This window comes from Mytilus trossulus, chromosome 6 (assembly GCF_036588685.1).
Source record: "Mytilus trossulus isolate FHL-02 chromosome 6, PNRI_Mtr1.1.1.hap1, whole genome shotgun sequence".
Taxonomy (NCBI): domain Eukaryota; kingdom Metazoa; phylum Mollusca; class Bivalvia; order Mytilida; family Mytilidae; genus Mytilus; species Mytilus trossulus.
The window spans coordinates 76,493,457-76,505,893 of NC_086378.1; the positions used below are offsets into that span (position 1 = coordinate 76,493,457).

Consider the following 12,437-nt stretch of genomic DNA (forward strand, 5'->3'; position numbering starts at 1 on the left):
AGTTTTAAGTTGATTGTACTTCATCTTCATCGAAAACTACCTTGACCAAAAACTTTAACCTAAAGTGGGACGGACGGACAGACTAACAAACGAACGAACGAACGAACAAACAAACAAACAACGAACGAACAGACAGTAGGACACACAGACCAGAAAACATAATGCCCCTCTACTATCGTAGTTGGGGGAAAAAAAAAACCATACTGCACAGTTGGATGTTAAAAGCCTCAACATGAAAAATGTGAAACAACCAAGGTTTATGATAAAAATAAACAAAATCAAAACAAATGACAACCATACCACAACTATGATAACAGGCGCTTCTACAATGTATATTCCTGGGACAGGCACATATTAAATGAGGTGGGGTTTATAATGTTTGTGATCACTCAACTCTTTGCTAACAGCACAACATGAGAATAAACTGCCAAAAACAAGTTGATAGCACAAAACTCCCAAGTATAAAAAGAAAAGACATAGTTCCGATTTCAAGGAATTTACAGTTTTGGAAACTTTTTCAAACTCAATAACATCTGAAAAGTTTATAATGTTCTCTCAGAGCAAAGTATAAATCAGTACACATCCAATGGGGATAGTGTAAAGAGAACATAAAATAGGTCAAGAAAAGCTTGAGGATGTCGGACCACAAGTTTGCATAATTTGATATCAATTCATTGTTATGCCCCACCTACGATACCTACAATAGTAGAAGGGCATTATGTTTTCTGGTCTGTGAATCCTTTTGTCTGTTCATCCACTTGTTCGTCTGTCTGTCCTGCTTCAGGTTAAAGTTTTTGGTCAAGGTAGTTTTTGATGAAGTTGAAATCCAATCAACTTGAAATTTAGTACACATGTTCCCTATGATATGATCTTTCTAATTGTAAAGCCAAATTATAGTTTTTATCCAAATTTCACAGTCCACTGAACATAGAAAATTATAGTGCAAGTGTGGCATCAGTGTACTATGGACACATTCTTGTTGAGTTATGTGTCAATTAATCAACAACAAAATTCAACAATGTTGGTATTGATATAAACATGTGTCCAAATATTGTTGACATATTGCTTATAGTATCTGAGAAATAGACATTACCATGAAATATTGACATTGGCAAATGAACCTTAAAAAGAAGAAAAGTACAGATAAACCCTGCCAGACAGTCATGTAAACCTTACAATCTTTTCATACACTAAATGAAGTTTGTTGCTGGTAGTATTTTAGAAACAGACATATCTTCAAAAACTTTATATTGGCCAAAGAACCATGAATGAGTTCAAGTCAGAAACCTACCAGTCAGCCGTGCAAACATAAATACCCCAAATGTAGTATCTGAAATACAGACTTGACCATAAAAACTAAACCTTAATCAATAAACTTTGTCTGACCTTGCAAGGATGCCATATACAAAATATAGTTATCCTGATACTCATCAGTGGCATCACAAGTAAGTTATTCACATGAAATAAAAAAAAATCTTCCAGCAGTTGTTGAAAAGGTATGAAGCATCAAGGTCTTCTACTTTTTGAAATATTAAGCTTAATACAAATAATGCCACTAGATAGAAATCCAAATATCTCGTATCCTTTAACTATTGTTGCAGGTGAGAACTCAGGTGCTCTTGAAGGGGTTAGCAGTTCTTTCTTCTCTAGATATAATCATGAGAATGACGAGCCTGAATTCATTTTAATCAAAATGTAAATTTAGGTTCTCTTTTAAACGAAAGTAGTTGATAGCAAACATTGGAGCTTGTTGTTCAATTGTTCTCCTTAGTTGATGTGGTTCATAAGTGTTTCACGTTTCTGGATTGTTCTATAGATTAGACCATTTGTTCTCGTATAAATTCTTTTACACAAGTCATGTTGGGGCCCGTTATAGCTTTCTGTTTAGTGTAAGCAAATGTTTGTGTTGAAGGCTGTATAATTGTGAACTTTTTATACATTGTGACTTGGAGATTTATCTCATTTGCACTTGTACCACATTTTGTTATTTTATACTTTCTGTTTCATTCAGTTAAATGATTATCAAGAAGATAAAATTTTGAAAAGTTATCTAACTAAACCGGGGTGGATACTGGTACATGTACTTAATGAAATGATCTATAACCAGGGGAGATAAATCTCAAAGCAACATTTAGACAATTGTGTCTGAGATAAATGAATTTTGTTTTGGTATATATCAAGATTTTTTGCTTAAAAGTTAAACAAAATATATTTGGAATGGGTTCCACAGAACCCTGTGAATTGTCTGATTTTAGGATTTTTTTTAAATTCCCAAAAGGTTTGATAAAGTTTTTGTTTTCTGAAAACATTTACTGCAAAAAAAAAAAAAAACACTAAAGGGAAGTATATTCCTGGACAATGAAAAGCGGGATCATTAACTGTGGTCTTGGGCTTATATGTTGGTTACCAGATTTTCATTATACACTCAACAAAGTATATTTCTCACTTTGATGATATATAGGAATGGTTCTCTACATTGATAAGAAAATGTGAGTGAAACATTATAAATTTTTGGTCTATTAAGACAAGAATTTTTAATTTCTTATTCTAGAACATGTAGAAGTTGACACATGAGAAAGATAATCTACATTGTTAATAGCTATTTATTTCTGTAGATGCAAAAGCCATTTTGATTGACAGGGAGAGAATTTGGCATTCACAAATAAGTTAACAGTTTTAATCCTTTCAAAATAACTCTTATTTCATTTTCAAGAAGCTTATTTGCTCATTATTGAAAACAATATTTTAACCTGTACTAACTTGTGCACTTTTTTATTCACTATTATCCCTACATCTTGGTTATTTATTTCAAAATGACTTAATGTACTAAGACTTGTTAAGGTCTAGTCAAGCACATTATGTTTCTGGAGTCAAAAGTGAAACTACAGAACTATTCTATAAAGATTTTATTTTTACTTTTTACATAACACAAAACAATTTAAAAGTAGTCAATACTTCAGTCAGTATTCTATAAATATATAATTAAGACTGTTCTGTAGCATTTCCGCCGCCATATTTCTTCACCCATCTTTCTACAAATTCTCTTTTTCTTATATCTCGTCTGGCAAAATAGTCTGGGTATAGTGCCTTCTCCCTTGGATGCCACATGTCCAATAACTAAAAGAAAAAGTATAAATATTATCAGACATGTCAGAAGACATTATTATTTCATGTCTTAAAACTGAATTTTATAGTTGAAAAAAAACTAGTGACCCCATCTTGATAAATTTGCTAAGGCATAAATTTTCTAGAAATTTGTTCTTACAACAGGCTGCCAGACAAGGGCTATCTCTACATGGCTAGAATATTAAGCATGGTTTATAAAAAAAATTGTAAAGGAAGGTCAGTTGTTAAGTTGACAAATTTTACAATAAAAGGCACATTCTTTATATTGGATAATAAATACATATACTTTTTCAGATTGAACAATAAATTTTTCTGCTAGTTCATTAACTGGTTGCATATTAATCAACCATTTTTAACCTGTAACTCATATTTCCTTCATATCTATCAACTAGCTTGAATTTCATTTATATCTTTTATTGTTGTTCCTTGAAAAGTTACTAATTACTACTGTCTACTACCATGACTATATCATCATGGAAAAAAATAACACAACCATTCACCTTGATTTATCATCAGTATAAACATTTTTCTTATTTCAATATTCAATAGGGTTAGTGACTGGAAGAGGTAGAAACATAATTATCAAAAAAAATATTTCCTCAATATAAATAGTGTCAAAAGCTTGCTGTTCGGTGTGAGCCATACCTTAATCTATAATGGTTTACTTTTATAAATTGTTACTTGGATGGAGAGTTGTCTCATTAGCACTTATACCACATCTTCTTATATCTATCAACAATACTAAAGTATTACCTCTTCAACTAAAGCTTGCAACACACAAAATTGATAAAAGTTATACAGGTTCAGATATTTTAACTTTGACATGTGCATCTTTTATGATTGAAAAGAAAAAAGAACCTTTTCCAAAAGATCATACTCTTATGTTTCCAGTACACTGATTATAAACATAACACACAGAGCACAATCTTAAAATTCTATGAGGTTGACATTTTTGACAAATCATATAAAAAATCCTATTAACTTACAGCATCTGGTTGGACTGGAACTCTGTCATATGCAGCTCCACCTGGTGCATGGGCAACTGTAAAAAGAAAGATAATTACTTTCATCAGCAAATTGGACTCACTGTATTAAGTTTTAGTATTTCCGTAAAATCAGTTTGTCTTGATATAAAGTGAGATATGCCAAAAGAACAAACTAAAGTAACACTGTGAGTACACCAAGCTGCATCATCATGGCTTTTTTCATACATTCTTTAAACTTTAAAGATTTAATAGCAATATTGAAGCATACCCTTAAACAGTGATGTTTACAGCAATACAATTATTTTCACATCTATTTTGTTACAAATTATAAAAGACATAAGACCTACAAAAATTTGGTTGATGACATTTTTTCTTATGTTCATTTTTTTAGAATATCAGACTTGATTGAAAGTTGTTTCAGTGGAAATTGTACCACATCTTCATAATTTTATATTGTCAGGAAAATAAGTCTAGTTTGGAAATCACTGGAAAAAGCGGAAATACATTGAGAGTTTATCATGTTTATGAACATTCCCCCTCAATACAACACTATGACTTAACCACTAGATTTGTTCCAAAGTTTACATATTACAATTAAACTTTCAGTTAAAAAAAATATACATACACTTTAATGGTACAGAATGCCAATCTGCAAGCATTTTTGTTCTTCCATCTTTCACTAGTTGTCTTGATTTTACAATATCTTTTTCATCTTTATTTTGATCAAACTCAGCACGTAGACACACTGCTTGATAGCGATAAAGTAGTCTGTAAAATATAAGAATTTTTAGACAATGATTAAAACATACATGTCACACTGTTATAAATTTAAATTAAACAGCTTTCAAGCTAAAATTATTGTACACAAAAAAATATTATGGTAGACAAGGTTTCTGTATACAAAACAATCCAACCTAGTTGTGTCAAACTCAGTTGTGTCCAAAACTCATATGAGTTGATGTAATTTCTAGGTCCAGATATAGTTCCTATTTGATCAAATGATAAATATATCATATGGGCCTAAGAGCTACCATACAGTCCTAGTATTGATGTTACAAGTTTAAGCAGACTGACCTTTCATGCCTTATTGCTATTTGATTTCCTGTGTTTTAACACCGCTTTTAAAACCTCTTTTGGGCTATTTCTTTGTGCCTTGGTGCCAGTTTTTATTGGTGGAGAAAGCCAGAGTGCAGGTAAAAAAACCACTGAGCTTCATTCAATAGGAAAAATGACAATCCTACTAGTCAATTTAGATTGAAGTTGAATGCAGCGCACAAGTGGGGTTGGAAATCACAACCTCAGTGCTGACTGGCTTATGATTACAGTAGTACATGTACACGTAGCTACTTCGGACCACTCAACCACCGAGATCCCCCTTGGTACTATTTGGAGTTATGTCCTCCTTGACCCTAGAATTTATCTCACTAGAATTTTTGACATCATACTACAATCCATTTTCCATTGTGGCCTCAGAAATTTCCCATTACATATATATGTATGAAGTCAAAATTTTATGGGAACTTTTGAAATGTTCAGTTATGATTTATGATAGTTATGTTGGGAAAATAGCAATAAAGGTGTACATGGTGTATGTACAAATGTAACCATAGACAGAAGGAATTATTTTAATTTATTAAGGGTACAAATGAACTGAAGTTTTTCAGATTCTTTCATTTTCCTACAATTGCACATAAATCTAATTCCTTCTTACGGTCTTGTTGTCATGAGACTTTAAGTAGTGGCAAGTAGTCCAGTAAATTATAGGAACACAATACCAATTTTATCTTTAATAATTCTTTGTTTTTGATATGAATAAACGTTACCTGATGAACGCATCCTTTGTTTACATTGATTTATAATTAACTTAGTCACAACTAAAATCCCTAACAACAGAAACAAAATCAGAAACGTTAAGGTAGTTCCGTTTCCCCTTTTTTACAGATTTTGAATTAAAAATATGTCTGAATTAAAAATAAAAGAGAATGATTTTACACACTTCGTCCCCTGTCACAGGTAATGCCTGCCTCATCTATAATACTAAAATTACAAGGTCCAATTTGTCAGCCGTCATCACGTAAAAATGACGAATCAAAGAATTCAACTTTATATACAACTAATATAGTACAAAGGTGTAGATTAAAAATTACAACACTCCAGGCCCTTTTGTTTTCCACGTAATTAATATTGCCAATAATAAAGAAGTTCCGGGTTGAGTCCGATACCGATATCAATAGTATAATCACCTGTTCCCTATTACCTTATCTTTACGCTCTGCATCTGACAAGGCGCACCACCAAACGGTGTATTCAGGATTAATATGCTATATACACGGGTCATAATCACAGGGTTGACACTACTAAATTGACAAATTGTTCCCTATATATGTAGTATTTTAATCAGTAAGACTTTCTAAGATAACGTACAAGACTAATCAAAGTGATGGATATCACTCATGGAAAGTTTAGAACAGTAGTTTGAATTATTTCATATTAAGGTATGGTGGGGAAAAATTAACATTCATAAAGCACTATTGCTGAAAATAATTAATTGCATTTGTCTTTAAAAGGAAACTTGCTTTTTCAGTATGAGGATAAAATGAGCTTAAATTAAATAATAGGGGTCTCTAAATTTGCACAATTTTATTTAAACTGCAGTTTATATTTTATGGAAATTATGTTGCCTGTTCTGAACATGTTTTAAAAAAACAATTTCTAGTAAATGTTACCAACTATACTTGTAAGACATAAATTTAGACCAACAGCTAAAAACTTTAAAGTGACAGCAAAAAAAATTGAAAAATGTTGTTTTTGGGCATTTTGTAAGTTGAAACAGAGGTTATATGGCATTGAAGATTAAAAGTTTTAAAGTGCCTTTTGATCAATTTTGAAAGTATTTTTCAACACAGGGCATTGAAAATGTACTTTTTAAACGTCAACCAATTAAAAAACTAAATTTTATTGAAATGTGGATTCTTTTATTGCAAAAATATATATTTACTTTTAACAATGTTTAATAAAAATTCAAATGACTAAAATAGACATAATGCATGTAATGATTGATGGGAAATAAACAATGGTTAGTTATAGTTAAAAGTTTTAAAATTTTAAAACTGTTTCAAGCCAATTCCTGATAAAAAAAAGTGAACTAATCTAAATTGTTGATTAATTACAGATGATTATTGGATATTTATCAAGTTAATTATAGGCCATACTTGAATACCTTTCATATATTCATATTTTATTCTTTGATTCGCTGTTTTACGTCATGGATGCCCACTAACAAATTCAAAACTGTTAAAATATAGAAACATAAAGGTTGGAAGGTAGGTGAAACTTACATAAATGAAGAGATTGAAGCCCGATTTATATAATTCCAAGGCCCTCAATCTGCCCCAGAAGCGTCAAAGCAGCGCATCTATTTTGGGTGGGCAAATATCCACTTTTTGATATGGGACAACTTCACAAGCTCTGACGTCCCACGGCCCCAGCATGTATGGAAAAACAGCCGTCGTCGGACGTCAGAGTAATCTCGACTAATGTTATGTTTGCAAGTAATCAGTTCCAAACACGATCTTGCATTTGGGCAATTGGTCTTCAATGTAAAAAATACTGTTTCGTTATTGATACGTTTTCATCGTAATCGTAGTCCACTGGCTCTGACCAGTGTCAACTAGTATATGTCCTTGAGCAGTGTTTAGGTAGGTTTGTTTATATAGGCTAATGTTAGCATTATATTAAATAGAATTTTAACCTTCCGTGAGTAATATGTTCTGAATATTTGCTCTCTAACTGTCTGAGTGCTTCCTTGTACAGAGTTTTGACTTGTCTTGCATGGGAAATCAACTCTGTTTGCAGAAAGGACATCGCGAACAGGCCACTGGTAACTGTACCGCAATTGTAACGAAGAAAAACATCAAGAAATCGAAAACCAGTACATTGGAAATAACCGAACAAATTATAGCACAACATTTTTGATTGGTTTAAATTGATGTATAAGAATGTTGAAGTGATCCCGTAAACGGTCCACATTTATATTTATCTGTTTCCAACATTTTATTTTTCTTTGAGTAATCGAACTTAGAATAGAAGGAAGAATGCAAATAATCTTTGTTAGGTTTATTCATATTAATAAAAAGGGACAATTAATGTAGATCTGGGGCAGGATATAATTTGGTAAGTTTAATAGTCCCAGCGCAGACGGTATATTTGGGCGCCGGAAATCTTGATGTATTTTATTATGACGTTAAATTAGATTATGCAAAGTTTGAAAGGCTACTCTAAAGAACTATCGATAACTCTAGTTTAAGAAAAAAAATAATTACATTTTGACAAAGACAGTCACTATAATCAATAATCCATAATCAAACACATACAACTTCATTGAACAATCTACCCTCAACTTTTAGGATTTATCAATGAACAATGTCATTAATATCTGTTCCAACTTCACTTTTTTCACGTGTGATTTATCAAGTTTTTATTTAATATGTTCATCACTTGTTTTGTCAAAATTAGCTAAAACGCATTCTATATACACAATTGAGAATGAAAATACGGGGAATTTGCACAGGCACTTCTCACAATTTGTTTTTACTATAAACCTTAATAAAAAAAAAATCTGAGACAAGTACGGGGCGCCGAATGGGACTCTTGTGGTTTTGTACAAAATTCAATTCTGTCATAACAAAATCATTTTTGTCTTACAAAACTATGTGCTACAGACTTGTTTTGTGAGAACTTCATTTGTGTAGACAAAATTCATTTTTGTCATGACAAAATTCATTTTTGTAGACAAAATTCATATTTGTCATGACAAAAGTCAATTTTGTCTTAAAGGTATGCAAATATAAACATATTTGCATACAAAATTGACTTTTGTTACCTGATATGGAAATTAAATCACAAAAGTCAATTGTGTACGGTAAGATTCAATTTTGTGAGACAAAATTGACTTTTGTGAAACAAAATTAACTTTTGTGAGACAAAATTCAATTTTGTCATTTTTGTTGAGACAAAATTCAATTTTGTCATTTTTGTTGAGACAAAATTCAATTTTGTCATTTTTGTTGAGACAAAAGTCAATTTTGTTAATTTTGTTGAGACAAAAGTCAATTTTGTAAATTTTGTTTAGACAAAAGTCAATTTTGTTAATTTTGTTGAGACAAAAGTCAATTTTGTAAATTTTGTTGAGACAAAAGTCAATTTTGTCATTTTTGTTGAGACAAAAGTCAATTTTGTTAATTTTGTTGAGACAAAAGCCAATTTTGTAAATTTTGTTGAGACAAAAGTCAATTTTGTTAATTTTGTTGAGACAAAAGTCAATTTTGTGACGACAAAATTAATTTTTGTGATGACAAAATTCAATTTTGTAACAACAAAATTGACTTTTATGAGACAAAATTGACTTCCGTGAGACAAAATTGACTTTCGTGAGACAAAAATCAATTTTGTTGAGACAAAATTCAATTTTGTTAATTTTGTTGAGACAAAATTCAATTTTGTTAATTTTGTTGAGACAAAAGTCAATTTTGTGTAACAAAAGTCAATTTTGTGTAACAAAAGTAATTTTTGTGTAACAAAAGTCAATTTTGTGTAACAAAAGTCGATTTTGTATGCAAATTAGTTCACAGAAACCAAACTAAACTAATTTAAATACAAAATTGACTTTTGTCGCTCAATTTTCAAATTAGGTAACAAAAGTCAAGTCTGTGTAACAAAAATGAATTTTGTCATGACAAAAGTGACTTTTGTCCGCTGATAGATAATTTCGTATGACAAAATTTCAAATTTGTAGTATGATACAAATTTTGTTAAACTGAACTCATTTTTGTTGAACAAAAGTAACTTTTGTCCGTACAAAATTGAATTTTGAGTACAAAACCACAAGAGTCCCATTCGGCGCCCCGTAACAAGCGCCTGTGGGAATATGCCAAAAGAGACAACAACCCGACCAAAGAACAGATAACAGCAGAGGTCAACCAATGCGGGGAATGTGTCTTTAACACAGTGGGAAAATCCCACACCTGTTCCCTGTTGGCCCCTAGATAAAAATATGTTCTAAGCTGGACGTCATACTAAATTCCAAAATAAATAAATGAAATAAAATGTATTTAGGCTCCTGACTTGGGACAGGCGGCGCAAAAAATGAGGCGGGGTTAAACTTGTTTTCTTAGATCTCCCCCCTCCCCCACCTATCTCTCTAGGCCCTGAATGAAGAATAAAGAAAAACACAAATATACATGTTTCCGACTATGTGAAGCTGTTATAGGCTATACTTTTTGGACCTTTTGGATTATAGCTCTTCATCTTTTATATAAGCTTTGGATTTCAAATATTTTGGCAACGAGCATCACTGAAGAGACATGTATTGTCGAAATGCGCATCTGGTGCAAGAAAATTGGTACCGTTAATCTTATTATACACGCCATCTGTAGATTATGACATATCGAAAGTTAGTTCTGATTGATTTCCTGATGATGTTGCTTAGAACGTATTGACTTATATAATAATAGGGGTATCACTTTATTAACTGGTCCGGGCACTCCGGCTTCCTTCACCAATAAAAACTGGCCGCCACAAAACAGCACAAAAAAAGCGGTACTTAACAGAGGCGTTAAAGCACAAAACAATCAAAATCAAATTGTATTAACTGTTTACAATTAAAACTTTGCATTTTTACAGATAGGTTATATTGTATTTTGTTTTGCTTTATCAATGGGTTTCAGAGGAGATAATATGTGTGATACTGTCTTATTTACCCCCTTAAATCACAGGCACTTGTCTCAGAAAAAAAATCCTATATACCATGATATAATATTGTTATATTAAGGTATACATGGTATATAGGAAAACAATTTCTGAGACAAGTGTCTGTGCCTTAAATTAATGTTTAGTCATTACTTACCAACTTACACAAAGTTAACAATTTGAGACTTTTGTTTATAAACTGCGACTTTATAGTGCACGAGAAATATTGTTGCATCGAAGGCGACTTTGGCAAAAGAAAGTGTGATTTAATAGACCGTTTGACCTGTTACCATTTACAGACATTTTTACTTAACCGAGTATACTTACAAATAACCATGGGCTAAAGAACGTAAAAGAATACGACCCATGCAGTACAGATCCCGTAACCTGAGATTACTGTACACATTAGTAATAGTAGTCTCAGAGATAAATAAACTGTCTCATAACTTAAATTATATTGTAAGATATAAAGTGATATGTTAATTATTTTTTTCTTTTAATTCATATAATGATTATTTAAATAATGAAATTTAGATTTTTAATCTATCATAAATGAAAAGATTAATTCAACTATTGGTCTGAAGCCTGGAAAATGATGCTCATGATGAAAAGATTTAACAGTTTTGGGAGTCATGGTATTGACTGGTAATCATGTGACCTTTGCTAAATAAAACTGACAGCTGTTTGCACGACACATGCTTATGAAATTTGTTTTAAAATCTAAAGAGATGTTTATAAACGTCAATGAAACAGCAACTCAACTACAAAAACATCCAATAGGAAATCTAAAAGTAAAAAAGTATAATTATAACAAAAGACATGTATCTAAACAGTATGTCAAGCTCTAAGTCGTCCCGAGTCTTCGTCCCGAGTCTATAAAAGTTGAGTTTACCTACAAGAGAGTATGAATGTGGGGCTTTCATTTCTGTATTATTTGTTGTTTTTCGCTCATTTGTCTGTATCTTTAAAAATAATTGCTTTTCTGTAATTACTTAATAATTGTTTTCTAAACAGTGTCCTTTTCTGTAATCAGTATAGTTTTACTATCAATTCTTTAATTGTTTCAGTTACTCCTTATACCATATCACCCCAATATCATCTACTCTTTATGTTTTGCGCATTTTTCTCTATTCCTTATTTTGTTTGCCCATTACTAATATTGTCTATTCTGAATTTCTGTTACCCCCGTCGGTATCCTCCTTCAGCAGCAGTATACAGGTACGCTCGACAGAAAACCAAATAAAAAACTGTAATATATATAGTTCTTTAAGAAAAATAAAAATCAAATTACAATTATATACACGGTATGTTTATTTGTGCCAAAACACCAAATATGTTTGTTGCACAAAAGTAACGAGTTTCTTATCTCTTATACATAAGGTGGTCTATTTTTTTTTACAGACTCATTGAAACGTCTGAACTACTTTTCAGAGCGTTAATTGTTTTGATGTAACCGACAACATTCTACATTCTCACTCTAAATAAACCTACTTGTTCGTGTTGAGTAAGAAAAAGAACAACTATTTTACATTCTACCTTTTGATCTGTCTATTGGCGTTAACGTTTACCCCGAGATGTA

The 12,437-nt window shown here is 31.5% G+C and overlaps 1 protein-coding gene across 1 annotated transcript; it reads right to left on the reverse strand.

Annotated features, from left to right (window-relative positions):
• Positions 1-2,893: 2,893 nt before the first annotated feature.
• On the reverse strand, positions 2,894-8,059 carry LOC134721874 (NADH dehydrogenase [ubiquinone] 1 beta subcomplex subunit 9-like). The gene is made up of 4 exons (XM_063585139.1): positions 7,863-8,059; positions 4,738-4,880; positions 4,113-4,168; positions 2,894-3,117 (listed from the first exon to the last, which is right to left on the reverse strand). Exons 1-4 carry the CDS (start codon positions 7,973-7,975, stop codon positions 2,983-2,985), a joined length of 447 nt encoding a protein of 148 aa, XP_063441209.1. The 5' UTR covers positions 7,976-8,059; the 3' UTR covers positions 2,894-2,982.
• Positions 8,060-12,437: the final 4,378 nt, after the last annotated feature.